Here is a 26342-nt window from a genome sequence, read left to right on the forward strand (position 1 = left end):
GAAAAAATGCAGATATTTGTTCACTCTCACGTACAGGAAGAACAGAGACTACAATAACTGCAATGGTTGGAAGCAGTACAAGGAACAACAACAGCAGGGCCAAAAAAATGCAAAGATATTTGTTCACTCACACGTCCAGGAAGAACATAGATTACAATAACTGTAATAGTTAGAGGCAGTACAAGGAACAACAACAAGGAGAACAAGATGACAAACATGGCTCTGTCTTTATGCCATTTCATGACATTTCTTGCACAGCTCCCAACCACGAATCAAACCAACTTGCTCAATTCATCGCTTTTCTAAACAATAAGTGCAAACCATTTAGCTAAACTTTTAAGAAATGATTTCTGTCCAACATTATCTCAGTACAGCATAAGTAACCAATATCAGGATGACTATTGATCATGCCAATTTATCATAGTCAAACCTCCATATGCAGCAGAACCTCGTTGATACGTTCCAACGCTTAACCCTTTCAGCCCTGGATTTTTTTATTTTAGACGCACACCTTTTTTTAGCGTGTTTTCTTAATAGTTAAAACATCCGAAGACCAAAAACGAAAAATCGAGCCAGTGCTGCAAGTATTTATGGATTAATTAGCATGGAATCAAATGAGGTCATCAGGGCTCAGTGGTTGTGAAATGAGGAAAATGGCTTCTTTATTTCTGCTACTCACTAGAGTACACAAAACGTGAACCACGTCTCATTTTTCAGTGTGATACTTCTTGAAACAGCTTGTGTACGACGTCCCGAAAACGGCTCTTACCCGCCTCAGCTGACCCGCCTCGGCGTCACCCATGACTTCGGTCAAGCTTCTTCTTTGCGGCTCCCAGTTCCGCAAACATGCCAAAACTTTGGTGTCAATCGCAGTGGGGATAATTGATGAAGCGCTCCCCCCAGAATGAGCAGTTTTGATTTCATTTCCAAGATGCTAAGGGGAAATGTTCTGTGGTGGTGTCAATTGACACCGTCACGGCCGAAAGGGTTAATACTATTTCCCAGCTCCCACGCTTGTAATCGCGAAAACTAAAAATAACCCAATAGGGCTGAAATAACGCAATAGGAAAATATGATTATTCAGCAGCAACATACGCCAGTACATTTTGTATACGTTCAAACCTCGATATAACGAACATGGATAACAAATTATCGGTTATAACGAAGTAAATGAAGAATAATCTTGTCATAGCTACAGTGTTACAAATAAACGTTTATAACGAATTTTCGGATATAACGAAGTTATTTTCGTGGCAGATGTGACTGTTATAATTAGGTTTGAGTGTATCTCATGATTTCTGTTATATTTTTCTCTTAGTAGATAGTAACGTGTCTTCACAAACTCTGTTCAATTCTGCCCCACAATCTTGAACCTGGCGATTTATATCCCTCACATAACATACATCTCATTAATGAAACTTGTATGCATGAAAAGTTCACTCATCCTGCTTTTCATCTATGTATTACATAAAATATTAGGTGGAGTAATTCCTTCAGCAAAAAACGTAGTGTTACCTACAGAGAAGACCTATTTTCCCCGCAGTAGGGAAAGTGTTAAAAAGCAGGCTGTACTGCTGCAGTTATTCCAACTGTGGAAGAGCACACGTGCCCATTTCCTTTCCTTAAGGCTGGCGCGATCGCGAACTGACGGTGGTAGCCAAGGGACCACTAGGAGAGGAGCACCATCGCCCTTTCCTGCCGGACAACCCCTTCTTCCCCGTCACTCCGCGCGCCAATCCTCGCTTCCCGGCTCGCGGGAAAGGGAACTCGCCCTGCGAGGGAAACAACCCTCGTGGTGGGGAGGGAGACGGGAGGTGAATAAAACAACCGGGGAGACGAGCAGACGGTCTCTCGTGCCCTGCTGCCCTGCGAGGTAACACCTCACCGCCCAAGTTCAGCGAGCCGAACATCGACCGAAGGTGTACGCGTTACCCTTTGTTTTCTACGAGAGCGGACTATCCCTCTACGTGACATTTACGCGCTATTGCTAACGTAGCAATAAAGTGTTGTTTGTTGTGCTAGCCTGTTGCCTTATTCGCCCGAACCCGTCGTAGCTGCGATGACGCGCGCTACGGGAAGGGGACGTTGACACGGTACGACTATTTGCGGCTGGGACCGGAGCTAGGCTTCTGCACCAGCCGTACGTAGAGCGGACCCCCTCACAACCAAAACGATAAATACTTTGAAGCGAGTATTCACCATACCACAAAAGTTTCACATGTTTTCTGAAGACCTGACATACGAAATTCTGGCTATAGAAAACTATTTTGCAGAGCCCACACTGATATATTGATATAAGTTTAACTGTAATCGCAATCAGTTACTGCATTTTTCTTTGTGGAACGGTACCAAACAAGGTGCAATGGTTGAACACCATAGAAAGTATTAAGGTATGGCACTTCTACTCATCAATGAAAAGCAGCACTCATAAAACATGAGGGCAGGTCAATTTACCACACCCTAATTCAAATGGGAATAGTACAGTCAACATCATAAAAGCTAACTACTCCAAAATTTTTGTTTTCAGGCTTAGTTTTTCTATTTAGAAAAGCTAAAGATTAACATATACAAGATATCAGCTGAAATAAACGTACCTTGAAGTCAGTGTTGTTGACATGTTCAAAGATCAGGGCAGGTGTCCTTGACTGAAAAGAAAAAGCTGCTTTACATAATGTATGGACATTTCTGACTTGATTTGCTACCTTGTCAACACTTGCAGAGATGTCTTTAGTTACAGCTGTTCATTCTTGGTTCTCTTTGGAGCAGTCTACTGGACTGTACCAAGTGCAATACGCAAAAGCTTATGTACCATGACTACCGTAAAGAAAAGATGTAAAAAGTCTACGAGCTGAAAATGAGAATTCTGCTCTCAGCCCTTCTGTGATACACAGTTTGTGCTTTATGTTAAAAAAATAATTACAGCTCTAAATGTTCCAAATCACGAGGTATCACTACGACAAGATCGCACTCGTTGTATAGATCTAAGCTGTAGATGTAATAAAAAAAAACTTTTTTCTTTGACGTTTTTTTGGTCTTTACAAGGCATGTCCCCGCTTAAGTGAAGCATCGCTAGGCCAGCAAAATAAGATGGCACATCTCGTAAACAAACATGCAGCAGAGTTCTTCAGGAATTGTGCCCGCAACCATTAGCCCAACAAGTAGTGAAACATCGCTGGCTACAGCATCTAAATCTAGAAATGTCACAAAGCTCTTATGGGACTAAGTCGGTGGATTTGGAGCAATTTTTGGAGCAGCACAATTTTCATTTTGGAGCACTCTGTAGCAGCAAAAATTTCCACCTTGGAGCAGGTAATTTTGCATCTGGGAGCACTCTGGAGCAGCTAATTTCACATCCTGGAGTACTCTGGAGAAGCAAGTTACATTTGCATTCAAGCACCTGACTATAAATTATGGGGCTCTGATGAAGAGCTAGAAATATTTCAATTCATTCCGACCTCGCCACCCAGCTACGGGCCATCAACAAGGTCCGCAACACGGCGGTCAGGCACAGCCTGCCTGTCCCGACATGGGAACGGCCGGCGGCGGCTCCTCCCCGTAAGGGGGAGGAGCCGCCGCCATTTCGTGCGTAGTTATGCCGCGTTCCCGGCAGGTACGTATTAACGAGGTTTCACTGTAACCAACAACGCCGAGATGTAGGCATGCTATTGCGGAACTACTTCCTTTGTAGCGCGGAGGCATGCAAAATATGAGCAATGCGGCCTCGTGGGCGGAGCTTACATTTATTCTTACGCCTTATTCTATGCTATTCTTATCCACCAATAATCGGCAATATACAGTACTTCAAACCTCCCTCTTTGTCTTGATACTAAGTACCTCTTTTTCAATGTTTTTCTTCGCTGCCTTTGTCAGATCGATCACTTTTTTTATCCTCCATGTAGCCTTGATAGCGGTTGTGTACAGCTGAGACAGATCTATGCAACTCCTTTGTTATTCCAATGTTCAGGACACAACCAGCCTTATGTTTCATATAACAAATACAGGCTTAGCTTTGGTCAGTGCTACTACTTAACCATGATACTGCAATGTGGCTACAGAAATGTACTGTACACCTTCTTGGCTTGAGTACGCAGTTGACAGTCCTTCAAGAGCACAGGCAGAGCCAGAAGTGGGGGGGGGGGGGTGTTTGGGATTGAACCCGCGTCTTCAAGGTTGGCAGCAGGGCACAGCAACCACTAGGCCATCGTGGCGGATTTATGAGATGAACGGCCTGGTATGTGCAATAATGTATGCTCCTGATTAACATCTGACCGTCTGTGGTCCTTTAACACGCACTTAAGGGGGGAAGCGGGTCTTTGAGACCGAAAATCAGAAAAAAAATCGAATTTTTGAAAATGTTTTATTTGGATTCTGCCGCTACTGATGCATAACATCGCCAATTTTCATTCGTCTTAGATCAGTATTTTAGCCGTGACAGCATTTTATGTGCCATCAGCGAGCTAAATTTTTAGCCATGAACGCTTAAAAAACGGGCTTATTCAGCTCTGCGCTGTTGCCGTTCTACGTTCCCTACGGCAGCCATCTTGGTCGCATTCGAAAGAGCCGCGCTTTTTCTTGAATATCCCGCCGCCCTTGTTTCCGTCCACTCAGAATCCATGTAGAAAATCCGCGCCAAAAAAAGGTCCCTCCGCGTGAGCCTATTGGCACAGTGAGCCCACGTGACTAAATAACGCCTTCCGATTCGTCGGGCCTCCCGCGCTGTCTGCTACAGTGCACGCAAAGCGGCAAGTGATGTCGCCGTAGTATAACTGTGTTGTTCTCGTCGATTTTCGTCCGTAAAGTTCCAACCCGCGCAAGCTGGCAAGAAACTGGAGCAGGCGTTTTTATCATCCTCAACAAAGACTGCACGTTGCGGCGGCTTACTGGCACGGCGCCAAGCGAGCTAGACGAAGTGCACCGCAGCCGCCGGGAGTGAATTAGGCCTACGCTCTCGGCCGCGTTTTGGAACTTTGATCGTGGCGAAGCCACATCGAAAGTTGCGCAGCGCTCATAAATTCGAAAAAAAAAAAAAAAACGAGATCACGTCTCGGGTGCATCAGAAGCGCATCCAGCGGAGGACGGCGTGGCGGGGGAACGCGATTCATTGGTCGAAATGCCGACTTCACCTGTGTCGGCGGCCGCCTCGACGACGTCAGTGATAGGCAGCGTGGTAGAAGGATCGACACGACGTTCTTGACTAGCGCCGATCGTGCGCCCCGACAGCAGAAAAAGACTGAAGATAAGATCTCCGGCTTATCGGCAACTTCCGCTAGCGAGCGCAAGCTGCGGACGCTCGCAACAGCGTGCGAGGGCTCTGACCCGTCGGCGGCTAACTACGGCATCGTCGACTTCTCCGCAATCAACAAACTGCTTGAAAGGACATGCACTGGGGCCGTTTCGATTGGAAAATGTGATAAACTACTCTCCTGGTGTCTTCTAAGGCATTTATTTGCAAAGTAAAGCATTTTTACTTGTGTAGCGCTCCTTGAAGATACAGAGCTTTGTTTTTTGCTTTTTTCTCAGTTTCAATTTTCTGGCCACCTTTCATTTTTTAGCGAGCGTGTCTCAGCTTTGGTGCACTTGATTTTGATCATTTTTGTATTACTGAAAAGCTGGATGTTTAGCGAGTGCAACAAAGTGTCATATGTCACTATAGAAAAGCGTAAGTTTTTACAAGAGAGAAAATAACAAAAATATATTTTCTCGGTAATCGAATGGCGAACTTTGAAGCTTCATAACTTTTGTTGTAGGAAAGCTAGAACCATAAAATTTGCTTTTTGAACTCTGATAACTGTAGAATGCAATGACATTTAATTCAGCAGGATCCGAGTAGCCAATATATCAAAAAGGTGATTAAACGAAATTTTAATGAATGATTAATTTAAAAAATTGTCATAAGGGCTACATAAAAACTGAGTTCATATTTGATATTTACACGTGTAAATACATGATCACCGAAGTTTTCATAATCCTAACTTAAATAAAAAGATGCTTCATGTCAAAGTGCCTCTTCCCCCCTTAAAAACAATGCTTTGAGTCTTTTCTGATTTTCTCAGCTTCATTTTTTCAGCCAGTGTGCAATCTTCTGATCACGTTTTCTCAGCTTCCACAAGTCCAATTTTAATCATTCTTCTTTTGTTTAGAACCTAAGTGTTTGGTAAGTGCCGTACTACTACCAAGTAATGCAAGATAATGTTATTTATTAAAACAAATGTCACTTTTGATCAAAGTAATCGAGCTGGTACTGCAAACATGAACTTCAAATGCCTACAACTTTTGTTCTAGACAAGCTAGAATGACGAAACTTGTTGTTTGGCACTCCTTGGTTACAGCAGGTTATAATGACATGGAGTTTAGCAAAAACTATGCAGTACATTTTTTTGGAAAGATGACAAAAGATTTTTACCAAAACGTCTCTGTTAAGGAAAAATGGTATAATATACATTAAAACAAGCTGTGTATTTAAGATCAGCATACAAAACTACATAAACCTTGAAATTTTCATCATTCTAACTCAAATTTTGAAAAATATTTTTCAAAGGCCCACATATCCCCTTAAGGGGGGACGAGGGTCTTAAAATAGCAAAAAATCGTAAAAAATGTCAACTTTTGGAAATCACTATTTCAAGTATTTGTAGTCCAAATTATGCTCTGGAAAAATACCATGTTATGGCAAAATGGCTTTTCTTTTTCTTACATGCTCAAAAGATTAAATTTAGAGCTGTGCGAATAGCAAAATTTTGGGTGCGAAGCGAATTCGAATAATAAAGATTGAGTGCGAATCGAATCAAATAATTTTCGAATATTTCTCAAACATTTTTCGAATAATTCGAAGTGAAATTACAGAAAAAGTTGCAGAGAATCCTTAAGTATGTTCTTGTGAGATAGCAACATGAAAGTGTTTCTTTTCGCTAGGTTGATGAAGCGCTGGTGGGGTCATATTTCATAGTTGTCTTTCTTATCAAGAATGAGGCAACGTAGAGGCCAAATTGTATTTATGTACATGATTTGGTGCAGCCAAAGTGTTGCCGACAACACTTTACACGTGATAGGCAGAGATGCCATTTCCTCAGCCTCTCCTCCTCTTTCAACTTCTGTGGAAGCCCAACTGATGTGGCAGACAAGGGTGCGCTCCTTTCAAGTCCTCAAGTCCGGAGTTCCAAATCTGCCTCGTAGACATCTATATATAAGAACATCTGAAATTTTGGATGCTAAAAAGCTTTGACATCCATTTTTCGGACTTCCTGCCCAAATTTCAGGTCCAAAACAGCATTAATTGAGCCCCCAACTCTGCCACATCTTTCATCTCCATATGGGAACCAGCGTTTTCTTGAGTTAATACATTTGCAACCGTAGCGGAGCTTGAAAGGCAGCTTTGCCGCAATATAGGGGTGTGAGGAGGTGAAGCATATTGAAAATCTAGGGACCCCTTCCAATCGGACGTTGACTGTCTCTTGCCTAAATTCGACCGTAACAAAGCTTGAAAGGAAGCTTTGCCGCAATACGGGGGTGTGATGAGGTGAAGCATATTGAACATCTAGGGGCCACTTCCAATCGAACTTTGTCTCTTGGCTAAGCTCGACCGTAACAGAGCTTGAAAGGCAGCTTTGCCGCAATACGAGAGTGTAATGAAGTGAAGCATATTGAACATCTGAAGGGGTCGCTTTCAACCGGACGTTGACAGCATTTGTCTTTGGGAAGTTCGAATAGTTCGAATAGTAAAATTTCAGTGCGAATCGAATAGCAAACACTATTAAAAAAATATTCGAAATTTCGAATATTTGCACACCCCTAATTAAATTTAAAATGTTTTTAAATCTTGAAACGTGATTTTCTCAGCTTCGTTATTTTTGTGAAGTTAATCTATCTTACGGAAGTTTTGAGGAGGTTTCTATGAACATATTTAAACAAACTTGGTATCATTCTTTTCAGCAGCACCTGAACTTCAGGCTAAAGCTTTTCTTTTTTCCTGAACATTGATGAAATTGTAATTATTTGATAAGTACCAGCTAATTACTGGAAGCTAACTTTTACCTTCCAAGTTTGAAAATTATTTCTGGTCAAAGAAACAGTTGTTTTGACATCTAATTTGCTTTAGCCTGTGAGGTGGACCTTTTAGAAGAACCACGTAGTCCTGAAAAGTAACTTTTTGTATTCTAAGTTAACACAACGACCCGTAAGAAATTACCTAATTACAATGAGGAAATTTGTCATAACTTCCTTTCTAAATGAAATATCTGAAATATGTTTGCAAATTTGAAAATCTCCATTCAATGATACACATGCATGCCAGTTTTCATTAAGATAGGATAATAAATAAATTTTTTTCGAGACCCTCATCCCCCTTAAACACAAAAGCACTCTTGCATTTCACTTCTGTCAAAATGATAGGAACGAACTACCACCAGAATGCGGATTCTATTCGTGGCCAGCATCAAACCAGCTATATCGTTGTGCTAGACCTATTTCAGACAACTATTTACACAGGAGGGTGCTGAACTGGACTAACAGGTGCATAAAAAAAGCAGACCAAGCAGCGCAACAATGGAACGCAGGAAGCAGACACAACACTGACTAACAAATTGTGTTAGCAGCACATTTTACCAGAAGTAAAAAAAAAATGCTGTATATGTACTCACAACAAGGTCTTTGACTACTGCTTGCAATGTGACAATGTTTGGCCCACCACGAAGGTTTTCCAGAATCTTGATCTCTCGTTTAATCTTTTTCTTCTTCACAGGCTGGAAGTAAAATATCATATAAAAAGAGATTGAAACAAAGAACAAGCAATACCTTGTAAGCACGAAACAGATGTCAAGGAGCACAAGGCAGTAACAGTTGTTGTCAAAGAATGAACTATATAAATACTGCTACCTAGGTTAAAAAAGTGCATCTAGAGGCATACACAGAAGCAGCAATACAGCTACAACGAAGTACTGCATCAGTTCTTAGCTTTGTACTTACTCACCTGAATCTACCTAACCAACCCTCTTTCACTTGAAGGGCCAGTAAACAGTCCCTGATTTCTCGTTTGTCCTTCTGGAACTGATGGTACTAATTTTCTTTTTGATTGTAAGTCGACCCCCAACTTCTGATTTCAAGTTTAGATAAAAATGGGTCAATCTACGATAGTTTAAATACAGTAGTAACGATGACGAGCTACGCCTACCCCTCTCCGCAGTGGAGTAGAGAAGGCCGAGCGAGAAACTAAAACCAGTTGAAGCAGTTATGAAATGGTTTTTCTATCCCCTTTAACTTTCTTGTTACAGCACTTATTCGTAAAATTCTTGTGGCACTATGTTCACATTGTACAAAGTGCACAGTTATCTCAACATCACAAATTTTGGACCTCGGGGTTGTCGGCTAGCTTTTTAAGTTACCTTTCCACTGGCAAAACATACAAAATTTGATGCAAATCAGTTCTGCGGAATTCTGCAAGGTGGCAGAAGGGTTATGAAAGGAAAAATCAACCATCACCTGTTTTGCAGCAGAAAGCTACAAGGAAATCCATATGGATTTCTCGGAAAGAAAGCTTCTTAATTGAAGTATAAATTTTCCATTTCACAACCCTTGCGACACCTTGCAGAATTCCGCAGGACTGATTTGCACTATTCAGTGTCTATGGGCTTCGTGTTGTCGATTAATTCACCCTCAGACTGCAAATTGCTAGCATCCTAGTTTGTTCAATTGGTAGAGTGCCTACCTCGGAAAGGGATTGTTCCCAGGTTCAACAGTTGATCCTGACCAGGACTACTTTTTTGCCAACTAAGAATCTTTATTTTTGAGAAACCCACAATAATTTCCTTGAAGCTTTGTGCAACAAAACCGGTGGTTGTCATTTTCCCTTTCAAATTTAAACTAAATAAGACAAAAAAAAAAAAACAATCTGTGACTAACTTTCACACAGCAGTTCATTCACAGTCAACAAAAAAAAAACAACTTACCTTTAATATTTTGACTACACACTTCTCGTTGTTAGTGATGTTAATAGCCTCAAACACCTCGCTGTACTTCCCTCGACCAAGCTTGCGGACAAGCTGGTAGTCGTCTTGAACTCTGAAACCAAATGCATCAGCTTATGTAAATATCAGCTCAACATCCAATTATTTGCGGATGCTTCCATTACACAGTTCACTCAAGCATCATGCGAGCACAAAACAACTGCATGGACTCCATTGATGCGAGTTTCAAATCCTATCAGTGGTATAGGATTAGGGAAATATTGCTGAAATCATGGGGCATACAAGATGCACCTCAAAGAGCCACACAGCCTCCCCGCTGAACACCGAGACGCGCTTCATTTTTTTAGGGGCGAAGCTCCTTAAAGCGGCACCCGTTCGTCCCTCGTAGTTGTCGTAGTCGTAGTGCATAACCAGTCGTAACGCTAGTACCAGATCTTGACCTCCAAAGTGGTGCCGGTGGGAGATTTTTCCTGTGCGTTGTTGAACAATAAAAAATTCGCAGCGTGCGCGTTAACTAAAAGCCGAATTCTTCTGTCTCTCATTCCCCATTAGCAGCCATTGGCATGTTCCAGTAGGAAACGTTAGTAGAAGTACCAGAAGTGTAAGTGTTAGCTAAAAGCCGACTTCTTCTGTCTCTCATTCCCATTAGCAGCCATTGTTTACCTCCAAGGTAGTGCCTGGTGAGATTTCTCCTGTGCGTGATTAAACAATAAAAATTTTGTTCAGAACGCCGTTGATTGATGAAATAAACCAACGGAAGACGCCAGATGTTTCTAAAGCAAAACGAAAAGACGCCAGCTGCTTAACGAAAGACGCCAGATGTTTTCTAAAGCAATGGTTTTCTAAACAATGAAAATTCACAGCGTACATGTAAAATTAAAGTGAGCTACAAGTCGTCATAACTCATCGAACCTTTAGTATAAATGCGCCCGATCTCACGTCGGTGATGATGTACTGGGCAGAATTCACGGAAGATTCACGGTTTACCGATGAACCTCCGCAGCTTCGCCCACTCATCATCATTCACTCCGTGGATATGCTGTGATTTTTCCTACAGGCTGCACTGGGTGTATCGAGACCCTCACGTTAGCCGCTTCAATGGGGGCCATGTCACTTACAAAGCGGCATTTGTGACAACTCTTCAACTGCTAATAATAATATCTGGGGTTTAACGTCCCAAAACCAAGATACGATTATGAGGGACGTCGTAGTGGAGGGCTAAGGAAATTTCGACCACTTGGGGTTGTGTAATGTGCACCTAAATCCAAGTACAGTATAACCTCATTACAATAGACCTTCATAGTGAAGAGGGTTTTGGTCTTTTGTAAAGGGAGTATGTAAAATCCAAGTACTGTTACAACAGACTTTCATGTAAACACTGAATGGGTCTGTTATAACAGGAGAGAATTACGAGTCACAAACATGGTCTTATTTTTAACGGGGGACCAAAAAAATGCGATTTTTGGAAAGTCGCATTTTCAGTTTCTGTAGCCCATTTCTATCCGATTCCAAAATATCTTCAATGAAAACTACGTAGAAGTGCTATAAAAAATTTGTTTTGCGTCTGCCGACTTGGCGAAAATTGCGGAAATATAAAAAAAAAAGCGTTTTTCAAAATTATAGCTCGGCAACAGCGCAACTGGGCGCCACCATTTTGGGCTCGTCGTAAAGAGCATTTCTCCGCGTTCAAGTTCTCCGTTTCAGCTGGCTCCTCCATACAGTAACAAGCGTACGAAAAACACGTTTTGGCTGCTTCTGCGGTATTACCGCAGAAGCAGCCAAAACGTGTTAATGCTCGCTTCGGGATCGTCGTCTGCTGCTTGTGCGTCACGAGGTCGTGGCTGTCGAAAATTTCGCTACTTAGTGACGCGTTCGCACTCGTTCTGTGTTTACGGGTCGACGATAATTTGGAACGCTTTAGTTGGGCAGCTGCAAGCGGAAGCTCAATCATCAGATTACAATAGTGCGCCGCACTCGTCGCGAACATCGCAGACGTGCGACTATTAGCGTTGACTCGTTGGACCCACTGTTCGAGGTTCTTCTTATCAGCACTTCGAAGCTTATGACGAAGACCACCGCGGGACGACTCCTTTTACTCGCAATCGAGCATGACGTACTTTTAAACATCGGGCACTGCGGCCACGCACATCGCAACCGAGCTTTCTACTAGATGTCGTGATTAGGCCTAACTCCGTTCACGGTGCCGATGTACAAGCCAAATCCGAACTTTGCGGGCAAGAACATCGCGCTAACGGACATGCGAAAGCGAAGAAGCCGTAATGTCCTTCGTCTCAAGCAACGAATCGCATTGCCCGCTGGCTCCTCAGAACCGCGGATGGGCATTTTGCGCATCGGCAGCGGACCCCCCGGCCAAGCTCGCCGCGCAGCGACCGCGCAATTTCGCGTGTCAGCGTCCCAAACGCAACACCAAGCACGCTGTGCGCAGTTTTTTTTGTCGCTACAGCTAGGCATAGCTGATCATTGACAGACCGGGGATCGGCGGCCTTCGTTCTTAAATCGGTATGTCGATATTCGCGGTGCGCTGCTCCCGTCCCAAAAGTATGCTAAGCGATGTTTGAAGTCGGAAGTTAATGACCGTGGTAGAAAAGTCCGCTCGGCCTGCAATTCAGTCAATTATATCCGAATGTCCGTTGTACCAGAATCCGTTGTAAACGAAGATCAATCAATGGAACTAATACGGAGGTCGGCATAACGCCGCAAATTGGTATGTAATATCCGAATGTCTGTTGTAAGCAGATCCGTTATAACGAGGTTATACTGTACGCGAGCCTCAAATATTTTCGCCTCCATTGAAAATGCAGCCGCCGTGGCCGAAATTCGATCCTGCGACCTTCGGGTCAGCAGTCGAGCGCCATAACCACTAGACCCCCGTGGCAGGGCCTCTTCAACTGTTGGCAGTTCATCTTTAATCATGGTAACCGCACATATCACTCTGATTTCTGAGCAAATACACAACAGCAAGAAAATTCAGAGGCAATGGCCAACAGATAGAAACACATAGGGATATATAGGTTGTGCGAAGAGCAATAATGAGTTTACAGGCGAACACGAATTAAAAAAATATTCTAGCTTTTGCAAAAAAAAAAACAATGACTATGTGGCCTGCCTCAGATGCACTACATGTAAACATAACAAACCGCCTACAAACATAAAATTTGTAGCATCATACTGCACTCACAAAGTCACATATCGAACTTCACCAGCGCTGGGCAGTCACCACTAGTTCAGACTCCCATCGTTCCGGCGCGCAGTTAAAACGCTGCTGTGAACGGGCGCCCGAACACCTTTGGGCCCGGAGCACACATGGCAATGAAGCACAACATTACCGTTGTCAGATGAGCCGTATTGCGCGACCATAGGGAAAGAAAACTAGCTACTGTACCCCCCTCTGTTAGGAGGTTACGAGTGCCGCTGCTGTCCGGAATGGCGGCTCTTCTATCAACATGCTTGCGCGCCCGTAAAAGCTGAAACAAAAGCCGCTCCCGAACAAGTTCGTTATGAAGCTGTCAGCACGCCGTAGCGTCCCTGATTTTTTCTTTGTCTTGCTGTAACTGGCGGTACACATTTCATGTAAATATAGTATTCGATATTTTTGGCCACTGTTCAGCACTATTCGATTCGAGATGAAATTTCACTATTCGCACACCCCTAATGTGTATACCTGCTGGCTGGAGTGTGGTAATGGAGGTTAACGTCCATTTAAAGACCAATCCATCATGGCCCATCGTGTGCCATTCTGATTGTGCCTCTCATTCCGTACAGACATGTTGCTGCCTGTTGCAGTAGCAGTAGTAGAACTTTGTGTCCGGCACTAGGTTCACAAATGTGAAATGGTCGTGCTCGTTTCATTGTCAGCGTCCTAACATTTTGCTTTCCAGTTTCTTCTTTTGTGAATAACAGGAATAACGCCACACCATATAATACTCGAGCTAAAGCAGCTTTTTAAGGTAAAAAATATGCAAAGTTCATCGGTAGCGCCAATACTGTGAATAAAATTGTTGACGCATCATTACGTATAGCCATTCATTTATTTTTAAAAGCTTGCTTCTATCAAAGAGCAGCTTCATCAGTCACAAGCTGCCGCCGACTTTACTGCATTCTCTTTCAATCCTGGTATTCCCCAACGTGGAAGCGGCACGTTACGTGCTAGTTGACGCCACGAAGGACCTAAATAAAGTTATTCCAATCCATTCGTCTTCTCGCAAATGTTTACAGAATTAGTGAATAAGCGGTTAATAGTAAAAGACTCTGTAGGGTCCCTTGATCTCATATGCAAAGTCCTGCTAAACACGACACTTTTGCTACATTCTGATCAAACTTGATGGTTTTATTTGCCATTTTATCACAGCTGGACTTTTTCATATGCGTTTCTAATGTCTCTGCGCAGAGTATCTGCTCTTGCTATTTTTATACGCATACCAGTTTCTTTTCATGGCAGTCGTGGTATATGATGCACATTACGCATGATACTTGCTCTTTATATGATGCTGACCACAAATACATTGAATTGACCTTGTGAGGCCGAATTAAGGGTGAATTCAACATGCGTCAGGCAACCGCAGATTTACTACTGTAAACAATACGGGCACGATATCCCAGGCCACGGTGTTGCCGAGGCCGAAGGTGGTGTTTATGAGCTCCGTGGTGCCACATGCCGAACTGTCATGCATAAAACACTACTGAGTGTTTCAATACGTGTTTGATATTACACAACCACACAAGCCTCACAAGGCCTTGCGATATTATTAAACCACGCTAAAAACCAAACCTTAAACGCGCCAGGATTGCTCTGCGCATAACCAGGCGACCTCAGTCACGCGCACCACCTTTCGGCAAGAAAGGAAACAGGTCCCGGATTTCCACGCGCCATCACTCCACCTTCTAACACCGTGGCCTGAACCCACGGTCTCTACCAGTGTGAGTTGAGAGTACCACAGAGATCACAGGCATATGGTACTGTAAAACATGGTGCTGCTCAACTTTCAATAGGCTTTAAGAAAGAGAAAATGGCATTTTTGGGCAATTTTCAAGTTTATCCCCTATAGTTTTGTTTTCTGGCATACCGTCCTTTTCTCCTTGCTTATCTGGTCATGCATAGATATACGAGATCTCTTTCAAACAAGTTAAGTTGGCAGATGGCATTGGTATCATCTCTCTCTATAGACAATTTATGTGCTGTTCAAGATAAATAGCAGCCAGCGCCCACACCCAAACTATAAAATGGAAGTACACAGTCAGATCTCATTGTAATGAACACCAACATAACGAACTACAGCAGAACCCCGCTGACAGGTTTTTGAAGGGACCGTAGAAAATAAACGTAAGAGACGGGAAATGCAAGAGCCGAAAAACAGGAAAAACGACAAAGTATTTAGTGGTACAGAATTTCATTTCAATGCTTAAGCGTGAAAAAACCATGCAACGTTGTCTGGTGATTTTACTCATGTTCGAGCAGCACGAAAAGTTTTTCGAGCACCTGACATAAATCTAGTGCCACCACTGCCGACACCTGACAAGCGATGACTTATGGCGATACCTTCGCGAGATTGTTGCCGGTTGCGTTGGCGTCTCCGAGCGATACTGTAGGACCATTGGCATAGTGTCGGACCCCCATGGCTTGTAGTAAACGGTCGAACGCCTTGCGAAAGTAGAAGTACCCCCGAACGAGGTCATCGAAGAAAAGGACCCCTGCTCTATCAACTCAATTTCGTCACTGGTGCACACATTCGCGCACTCAGCCACGATCTAGTTGACGGACTGAAATGCGGAGCTGGGGACGGCATCATCCACAGAAGTGTAATCAGCGTATGTGATTTTTTTTAGCATCAACAGCTGTAGGCGTGAAAGAACTAAGCACACACAAGCACGACCAGCGCGGCGAGTCCAACCGCGAACCGCGCGCACGACCACGTGAATGAGTCTACGCCAACGCCATGGCAGAAGTAAATGCCCATCTTGAAGGCCTTGCTTTCGCGAGCAAATACGTCATAGACGCCATCTTTGAAATACGGATCTCAAAGGCTATGCTTTTGTTTGCGTCAACCGAAAGTACCTGTCGCTTGCGCCTCACATGCGGATAATGTTACGGTCAAACCAGGCCAGGCTGCATGAATAGTCACCATGGCCGCTCTCTTCGGTACTCACTCGGTCGGCTCGGAGCGCACTTCGTGACGTATCATACGGGAACGGTCCCACAGTTACGACGTAACAGCGGGGTTCTTAATACATTGTACCCTTAGGGAGCTGTGCCGGGACCGGCGGAAAACGACGTAACAGCCAGGAAAACGCATCAGAAAGGAACACAACAGCAGGGTTCTACTGTACTGGGTATAACAAAGGTGTTCTACTGCTCTACTGAAATCAAAAACAAGGCATCCAACTCAGTATTGGTTCTGTCAAAGAAAATTTTTGTTGGAAGGTGCTTAACATAAATTCTCATAATATGTATGTCAAATGCAGCTACCGTATTTAGTCGAATCTAACGCGCACCTTTTTTTCGGTAAAACGAGTCCAAAAATCGCATGCGCGTTAGAATCGAGTACCGAAAAAAAAACTCTGTTATCATATTGCCATCGGCATTTCAAAATGGCCGCTTCCTACGCGCAACGCGCCTCGGCTATTTCTGCCTTTTGTTTCAGTTCGTACGTGTGCTGAGGAGTTTGCCATCCCGTTCTACGTTCACATCGACGGCATGGAAGTGCCGACTCCGAATACTCGACGAGAGCACCACGATGCCGCATTTAAAAGAAAAGTTATTACATGTGCAGAGACGGACGGAAATCGGGCCGCATCGCGGTCGTTCGGAGTTCCCGAAACGTGCGTGCGATACTGGCGCAAACAGAGCAGAAGATTTTTTACAGCAAAGCTTCACGAAAAGGTTTCAGTGGACCAAAGCAGGGCCGGTTTCCCGAAATCGAAGAGCGTTTACAGCGACGAGGACTGATCCATTACGCGACTCGTATCGCGGCCGTAGTGGTGAGAGCTTCAGCGGCAAGGCCCGCTGTTTGACTGTGTTTTATTTTTTTTTTTGAAACTTCAGTTCTTTAAAATCTATATACATATTCTTCGGAATGTGCGAAGGTAGGCTTCTACGAACTTTTTTTGTTCTTTTCTCTCGCGAAAATTGGGTGCGCATTACAATCGATGTCTTCGGGGTTTTTTTTTTTTGGTCGCGGAAAACGAGTGCGCGTTACAATCGAGGGCGCGGTAGAATCGAGTAAATACGGTAACTTATTTTTCCGACAATGAACTTCCCCAACCTCCCTGAAACACCACCAAATCCAGCATTAGAAAAATAATAAATATTTTGGAATCCATATCACAATTCAGGCATGACCCATGTCAATGCCATTAACACAGCAGCCATGTCACGTCAATTGGCACAAAATCACATTATCAGTTGCCGAATCAACACTCATTAGGCTTAGCAGAATAAGCTAAGCAGGCAAAGTCACTGGTTACATGCAATTGTAGTGGAGAATGGAGTGTGTACTGTACATTTTCAAAAAATCTGCTGACAGAAATTTGGCAATAGCAACTTGAAATTATGCATACTGGATATGCTAGGTTCTGTCCAGCGTCTTGGCTGGTTGGACCACTGTGGACGAATGTGTATATCACATGTTCTCAATTAAATTTTAACATTTTAACTGAAAAATTTTACATTGTATGTAGATCCTTGCATTTAGATGTGGCTTCAAGTCAGCACACTCCGTCAGGCACTGGAGCATGATACTCCAATGCTTCATATATGCAAGGCAGGATGTCAATGGGTCATCAAGGTCTGCAGTAGACTTTCTGCTGGTCCATCAGAGACTTCCGTTTAACTTTTTTGTTACCACTACTATTCAGACTAAGCACAAGTGATCGATGGTTCCACTAACTGATTTTCACCCTCTGACACTGATCAGAAAACAAAAAAAATTCAGGAGCCCTTACCCTACTGGGGAAATGGGGGCAAGCGAAGCTTGGCTAGGGCATGCTCAACATTCTGCTTTTATTTATTTATTTATTTATTTATTTGCAGGAAGCAGCTGTCTCTGGAATGCTGTTTTCGGGCTGAATTGGTATGGCGTCTCATGCTCTTTCCAGCGTTCACCAGCCTCTAGAACAGCCCAAAGGAAGGACCATCACGCGATCATGTAAAGACGGGTTAGGTACTCCATTTTCACGAAGTTGAAATTTTCCTGATATGTGCAATTCCTGATACAGAACTTATGCACTGTCCAGCAGATTGCTCTTAATCTGCCAACACAAATATTTCAATGAAGCGCCCACAGCAAGTGTACTGCTCCCAGTCTCCTAACCGTGGTTATCGCAAACAAAGCTAGGTAAGCACGGTTTACCCTCACACACCGAGAAGCTGACAAGATGGTGGACAAGCTGCAAGTGCACCAGCCATAAATCAATGCAAGCTGATGGCAGCTTGGCGTTGTTTGAGGATTTTCTCGGAACCCGGCCAACAAAGATTATTTGCCCTCTGCAGGGGTGGCGAGAGGGTACAGCCGTGCGTGCGCATCATTTGCCACAGGCTCGGCAGAATTACCCGCTTAAAGAACTGACAATCAATTTTTTATGGTGCCTGTTTTCTTTAGCGCAAAAAAAAAGCATACCGGTCAGAGTGCCTAATCACGGTAAGGCAATGTGGAAAAAGCAGTAAAACATTTACAACCAAAATTTTTCTATCTGCAGCGACGTCGTAGACAAAATCCCGCACTTAGCTTCCACTACCAACAGTGAAAGGTGAGTGCGGGAGCAGTTCGCATTTGTGTGCTGTGGTTTGCTGCACATCCATGCACTGCACATGCGTGTACTGCGGCCAGACATGTTCCACTAGTTGCTGTGAAGGCAGCGCCTCTTTTCAGCATGCAATTCCTTTTACCTCGTAAGCAGCACAGAATAGAGCGGGGATAGATAAAAATATATGTACTAATTTTGAGCACTAATTACAGTGTGAATGAAAGCACCACACTACATACAGCAAAGTGAACGACTCCATAATCCAGCTTCAAGGCTCCTCCGGTAATCTGCGCGACATACCAGTTTTTTGTAGCTTTTACATGTAATTTAAAAATTAAAATCATACTCAGATCGCGAAAAGGATACTTGAATCTAACTATAATTCATGGTCTTTTCCTCTCCACCAGGACCTAATCACACGTTCAGGCCACTTGTCGGTCCTTTTAAAAGCGGTTTCAGAGCAGGATGGCGCAATAGATAGCTCTTGGCACAATTTGGCAGCTGTTCCCCCAAGCATCAGAATAAAACAAAAACCAAAAACACAATTTTTTGTTTCAGCGTATAACCAAAATATCTTTTTATTGATTTTCAGTTCAGGGGAAAAGTCAGTAACCTGAAATAATACAAAAGTGGGACAACACCAGCACTGGCGTGCCTCTCAGACAAGGAGAGTTCGAGTGACAGGCAATTGGTTTTGCCACTACCGGCGCCAATTCAAGTCAACCATTTAGAGCACAAGCAGATATTCCTGTAGGCGTTTCAACAGAGCCTAGAGCAATAGCTTGTATGTAGAAGGAATGGTAACAGGACTGTACACTTAACAAAAGTAGCCCTAGCGTACTAGCCATACAGATCAGTGTGAAGCGGGCATTTTCGGCAGTGAAATTTTTTACTTTGACTTTGTTTAGAAGCTTACTTGTATGCAAACAATACTGTAACATATTTGTTTTAGAGCAGAACCAAAACTTTTGTATGGAAGAAACTAATACAAGACCAAAAATGTCTCTGTTCCAACATCCTGGTTCCACCACTGCAGATTTGCCAGAACACTCAATATTTGGGCAACTTTTTGTCATTATCTGCCCTCAAGCCATTCCGCCAGCAAATGCATTAAAATAATGACTTAGACAACCTTTCGTCTTCATGTCACACTGTAAAAGTCAACAGATTATCAGTGAAGTCTGTGCGAGGCAAACAATACTGAATGCACGTCAAACCGCTAAGAGTTTTTCAGTCAGTGAACATTTACATTACGAGTCTTATCCTGATATGAAAACCTATTAAGATACTTCAGCTTACCAGCTAGACCCCGCAAACAACAGCGTTAAATATGAAGAGAAAATTAAATGCAATTACCCCCATTCAACAACATGTGACTCATAGTCCCAATAGTCCCTCGGTCTGTGGGAGTTGACATCTGTGTAGACACGTGACCTGCTGGGCAAAGGCATCTGGTGGCCCCTGCTGCTGCCAAACTGCTTCCCTTGTTGCCCTGATCGTTCGCACAAGCCGCCTTTGCCGCCCCAAACCTGCACAGAAGTAACAGAAAGCCATTAGGGCTCAATGGCATGGTTGTTTGGTTTTATTTCTCAGGAATAGTACATACAGTTGAACCCCTCAATAACGAAAGCCCTCAAGAACGAAATTCTCACGGCAACAAAGAAATATGGCATCCCCGGCGAACGTCCATAGAGTTTCCCTCTTGACAGCTAAGAGATTTTAAAAAGCACTCCTGAAATAACGAAAGTTTCAGGTAGTGATCCGCAACATTTTTTTCAACCCATGAGCAAGTTGGGAACCCAGAAGTTCAAAAATTGCAGCACTGCTAATTTGACAAGTCTGGCACATATGTTTCCGCCAACAAGCATCGGTGCGACTATTGCTCTTTAGATTCTCAGACGATGATAGCAACAAGACTTTTCTTTTCGCTGAGAACACTTCTAACGCCTCTGTTGGCAACTACGTTGGCACATGACATTTCAAGTGACGACACCCACGAAAGTGACGTCATGCCGACAAATATTCTGTAGACCACCTAACTGCTTTCTGCTGTGCGCTTCATGTGCACGCCGAGATCTCCCATGCTTTGCTTACGTGCAGTGTTATATAGCCTTTCAGGATGATGCTGCCTCCTATCAAATAAAAGCGCAAGTTTCTGACACTTAAGGAGAAGTCTAGAACAATGTCGATGCTTCAAAAAGCAGAAGAAAGGTGGATATTGCGGAGGAGTTCGAAAGAGCAAGATCAGCGACTTCCTTATATAAATTTTGGTTGTGTGAAGTAACTGGTCTGCGTATTTTTCTATTTTCGCAACAAAATTCTCCCAAGAACAAACAAAAATCGCTTCCCCAGTGATTTCGTTATTGAGGAGTTCGCCTATAAACACACTGTGAAACTTTAAACACACACACAAAAACAAATGTTCACATATAACAAGAATCAGTCACTAACTGCTAAACTATGAAGACACAAAAATTCCAGACAATTCAAACACGTGGAAGGGGAGGGGGGAGGGTCAAAGAATCAGCTGAATGTCTGTATGTATATATACATATATCCCTTAACACGCCTTTTATGAGACACATATGCAATTTACATTAATGATGACTTACCTATGCACACAGCACACGAGCTGCAACAGCCTTGAACAGCCCAAACTGACAAGCAGTGCACTGCTTCTTTTTCAGATAACTTTTTCGGCAGCTTCGCTCTTGCTGATTTTGCCTGTTATAGAAATCTGAACAGACCTGCTTGTGCCAAGTATCTCTCTGGGGTATTTGTGACATATTTCCAAGAGCCCCTTTTGAGACAGATTAGCGAAGCATTTTTGTGAACAGAATTTTCCACAAACTTTGAAGCGGCATTCATAAGATTGTAGAAAGAGTTGTCAGGTGCACAATAAATCCATTGCAGCTACAGCTGTGAACCATTAGAGCTGTCACTATAAGATTCCATTATAACTGTTTCGGTATGAAGGCCTTCAGTATAATTCCCATATTTCATTGAAAAAGAGGCTGCCAGCCAACATGTGAACTAATGCTACATAAAAACATGAGTGAAAAGAGGCAAAAATGGAGATATTCAGATAGCTGGCCCTCTACTCCTGCCTCATGGTCAAAAATTAATGTCAAAACTGATGTCAATGCACTAAAAGGCAAATTAAATATGGTAGAAAAACACAAAAGAAGCACCCTTTCATATCACAAGCACCGACAACACAATAATATGTACCGGATACATTTTTAAAACTATGCAATTGCATTGATGTCTTTGGATATACACAAAAAGAATCTTAACAAGAGCAGGGCCAAAATAAGCATCAGGCATGCATGCTCACTTTTCCCCTAAAAAACAGCAGATGCTGGAGACCTGTAAATGACAATCAGCACCAAAATTTATAGCTTATAAAATTTTGTGTAAACAACAAGCCATAAAGTGAATTAAACACAGTTCTGGAAGCCTGTCAGCCTGCTGTAATGAGCCTGAAACTGAAGGACGTGTCTATAGGATACAAAATGTCCATACTTTTTTTTTTTTCGTAGTAGGAGAGCTGCGTAAAAATTCAAGGACACTTCAAGAATTTTGTAAGCACTAATAAAGGCATATTTAAAAGATAGCAAGAGGATCTTTAGTGCACTTGCATTGACAAATACGAATTCCTTAAAGGGACACTAAAGGCAAATATTAAGTCGATGTTAATTGCTGAAATAGCGGTCCAGAAACCTCGTAGCGCTGCTTTTGTGCCAAGGAAGTGCTTATTTTGAAATAAAATCACGTTTTTATGGTCCGCATCGCGTTAGCGCGCTTCAAATCTCCCGCCTGAAAATACGACTCTCATACGTCACTGCTGCCGTGCCCAACGTTGCCCGCTTTTACTGCGCGGCCGCCGACACTAGTAGCAGCCGAGCGGAAGTAGCGGGACCCACAGTAGCAACAACGGCGCTGCGGCAAAGACTTGCTCGGATGGGCACATTGAAAGCCGTCACCAAGTTGCGGTTGGTCTCGTAATCCTCAGTACAAAAGTGCAGCGAGCACACACGCAGACTGTTTAGCACACTGGCGCAATGGCATGACACTAAGCCACTTCGAGCGTAAGGGTTCATTCCGCGGCACCCATTGAAAAGACACACCGGTTTCCTTGCTGCAGCACTGGCGTTGTGCACCATTCGGGCATCCGGCAATATCACACGCATGCGGCATTTTGTCGAACTTTCTGTCAGAGCGACTTTCACGAGCGCGCAAAACACGCACGGCAGTACGCGATCCCGAAACTACCACTGAGACGGGCGAGGCACAGTTCGGCGAAAACGGAACCTTTGAACCACGCGCGCCGTTCCCCATGGCAACGCCACGGAGGTTTTGTTTTCCATGAATCAAGCGGAAACGAACAAACAGCATTTTATTACGTCTTTTGATGCTCGGAATGTTCTTTTTTTACTGCTGCTAGTTTGATCACTAGTGATTTATTGTAGGCCGACTTCCCTACGTCATCGGGATCACTTTGAAAATGTCCCACTCGTGGCGCTCATCATGCGATACATTTAGCTTAATTTCTCGGTAAGTAGGGCACTGCTGTTGATAATATTGCCGTTTTAGAAGTTGTCATACATTGGGCTTTCACTCTGACATAAATTGTTATTTGCCTTTAGTGTCCCTTTAAAGATGCTCTTATTTAGCTGCAACTTTTCCCCTCCAAGTCACTTGACTTTCTTCTCCTTTTGGAATATCTACGATGATGATGGTAGATTTTTTTTTTTTTGGCACAAGGGCAACTACGGTCAAACAGCACCAAACACAAGGTTGTATAGTCCACTCAGGGAAATAAGTATTGCTCAAGGTGAAGGACAAAAGTAAAGAACACTGTTGTATAGGGCCCAAAACTAGTTAAAACTAGTGACTATATGTGATGAGTTAAAGGCAAAGCTTATGGCATGTATACCTTAGTTACACGGGCAGGCTAACCTGGGTTACGACAAACCACAGAAAGTGAGAGAGACATTTAGAAATTGTCCCGACCTGCACCACAATCGTATCGCAGGTAACGACAAACCACAGTGAACCGGAGTGAACTAAAGTAACCATCAACTGCAGTTGACACCTGTTACACAGTAAAAGCTGTCCTTGGTTTTCAACTGTGAAGCACGTCACTTGACACTCAGTTTCGCGAACAAAAATATACATATTTAGCTGCTTCTCATTAAGTATACTTCCTGTTTGCATGTGCAGTCTCCTAGCGTATTGCTTCAAGTGTTTTGAGAATGTACTTTTATATATAACAGTATATTTATAAGTGAACCATCTTTCTAAGCAAACGAAACTCTGTCAGCAGCAGGGCGGAAAGCCAATGAATGTCACAACGTCAAAAACACAGACGTGTACGATCTTATCACCTGCGTGGTCACCACACCTTTCTGTTGTCCCAAGGAAGTGCACAGCGCAGCGAAGCGGACTTACAGGCCATCTCAACTGGGCGAATGCTCAACATAAAAATTTTTTTTCTCGCTTAAAGCAAAATTTACTCCCATTAAGGGGGGACATGGCTTGTGGAGACCAAAAAATCATCAAAGAAAAAAGTGTTCTTTAAATTATATTATTGACATCTACAGCTATTATTTCGCATGTAAAGCCTAAGAGAAGTCTTATAAGATCAGTATTTCATCTGCAGTTTAGATGTGTGCAACGAGTACGAGCTGAACGTTAAATGTTTTTGGGTCATTTATTTAGCTTGTCGGAGTGATATCTCATGATCTAGAACAGCTAGAGCTGTAATTACTTTTTTAACATAAAGCCCAATGTGTGTATCACAAAGTGCTGAAAGCAGAATTCTAATTTTCTGCTCATAGATTTTTTTAAAATTGATTTTGTTTTTTCTTTACAGCAGTCATGGTACAACATTGAATTTCGATCATCTGCAGAATGACTAGTTATGATCCAATCTGAAAACTGTTTGCAGCGTTGCACTTATTGCATATAGTAGTATCTAGCTATCTGATATAATATTCACTTTCTGCTGAACGGCTTTTCTCCTATTGTCTCCGGAAACAACAGAGAGGCAGCTTTGTGTATCTCGTAAACCAGTTTGCTTACAAGAAAAATTATTGTATATTTGAAATCGGCATGAAAAACCAAACAAGTCTATTTAATTTCATCAGGTTTGGACGTAAGATACAGAAAATATCTCCACACACCATGTCCCCCCTTAAAGGGGTCGTGAAAAGAAAATGCAGCAGCCTGGTTGTAATTTTCCCTGCTTCAACAAGGATTAAACATGCCGATTCCGAAATATTTCGGCTCTATATTCAGTCTATAATTAATGACACCCGTTCGAAATCTCAGTTTTCTTGGGCTCCTAAAGGTGCATTCAGACAACAGACCGAATCCGGATTTGTTGTGGATGCGGATGGCTGTTGAAATCTGTGTTGAAATCGGTGAAATCGGTGTTGTTGGCTGAATGGAAAGAAGAATCTTCTTTACAGAGAGTAGCTGGAGACTGACCTGGCTGCTGTCACGTGTGGGGCCCCGGATACGAAGCGAGGATATAGCGATGTGCCGATATCGGCAGTTTTTTTTTTCTTCTTTTGCAGACAACAGGTACTGACAGTGCACACTGCACTGCTGCACATTATGTTTCCTTCTCTCAGTTCGCATCTTGACCTTAAAATCAGTGTTCAAACATGGACTGTGTTCTGAGACAACCTCTTTCGGCGACAGCACCACTTTGCCTGCCGCAGAATCCTGCGTGTTGAAGCGACAACTTACCTGCTACTCTCCAACCTGCCAATCAGCGCGCATTAAAAGTGATAGATATCTCAAAGGTGATCGTCTATGACCCCAGAAATAAATTGAACTAAGTGCCAGCAGAGCTGAAATCAAGTGCGAGGACAGCAGTAAGGCTCGAGCAGAAGAAAAGTGTACTGGTTGCCAGCCTGTTTGTCCTCTAAAGCTGCGGCGAATCGCTGATGTGAGGTCACGTGACGCGCCGTCTGCCCCGCCACATCTGGATTCGGTCCGTCGTATAAATGCACCATAAATGACTATGCGGCACTACCGGCCGTCATAGGCACTAACGTGTGACGTCACGCTAAGGGAAGTTATAAACACAGCGTTAGCTTTTTTTTGCTCTAAAATAATAGATTTATAGAAACCTAGAAAAGAAACAAATAACGCAGCAACTTTTGAGCTCTGAGTTGCATAATGTGCAAGTACAACACTTGATCTGCTTGCTTCCGCTTTCAAGTACATTCGGGCTCCGTCGTGTGTATACTTGCCTTCGCTCGCACGTTGCAGTGCCCCAATTTTTTCTTTCTGGTTGCGTTAGGTTGTGTTTTACGGCATGTTTTGGCTGGCTTAGTCCTCACTATGCCAACCGTGTACGTCGTCAGACAGTGCCGTACAACTTATCGAAGTGGAAACAACATTCGCTTTCATAAGCTGCCGGTGTCACAATTGAGGCGGTATAATGCTACGAATCTTGGCCAACTATGGCTCAGCAAACATCGCTGCGTTGCTATGTTTTGTCGACGACAGAGACTTTTCATTGGCCGACTTAAAGCGACGTCAGCTGTACAGTTGAGGGGAACGTGAGCTGGGAAATCGTAATTGTGATTTTATAATTAAATGGAG

General features: G+C 43.2%; 2 protein-coding genes across 5 annotated transcripts in view; one reads left to right on the forward strand and one right to left on the reverse strand.

Moving 5' to 3' along the window:
• The window catches only part of LOC119407071 (uncharacterized protein C18orf19 homolog B), a 579856-nt gene that overhangs the window by 391560 nt on the left and 161954 nt on the right, over positions 1-26342 (forward strand). The gene's annotated exons all lie outside the window — the stretch shown is intronic.
• Positions 1-26342, reverse strand: part of LOC119407040 (casein kinase II subunit alpha) — a 63720-nt gene that overhangs the window by 31869 nt on the left and 5509 nt on the right. For all 4 annotated transcript variants that reach the window (XM_037673873.2, XM_049419243.1, XM_049419248.1 and 1 more), the window contains 4 exons: positions 20076-20248; positions 9942-10053; positions 8637-8738; positions 2595-2645 (listed from right to left, as the gene is read on the reverse strand). In XM_037673873.2, the coding sequence (XP_037529801.1) occupies positions 2595-2645; positions 8637-8738; positions 9942-10053; positions 20076-20170 (360 nt within the window). In that variant the 5' untranslated portion in view covers positions 20171-20248. The remainder of the gene's footprint in view (positions 1-2594; positions 2646-8636; positions 8739-9941; positions 10054-20075; positions 20249-26342) is intronic.

The sequence above is a fragment of the Rhipicephalus sanguineus genome, chromosome 1 (assembly GCF_013339695.2).
Source record: "Rhipicephalus sanguineus isolate Rsan-2018 chromosome 1, BIME_Rsan_1.4, whole genome shotgun sequence".
In the NCBI taxonomy this organism is placed as follows: Eukaryota; Metazoa; Arthropoda; class Arachnida; order Ixodida; family Ixodidae; genus Rhipicephalus; species Rhipicephalus sanguineus.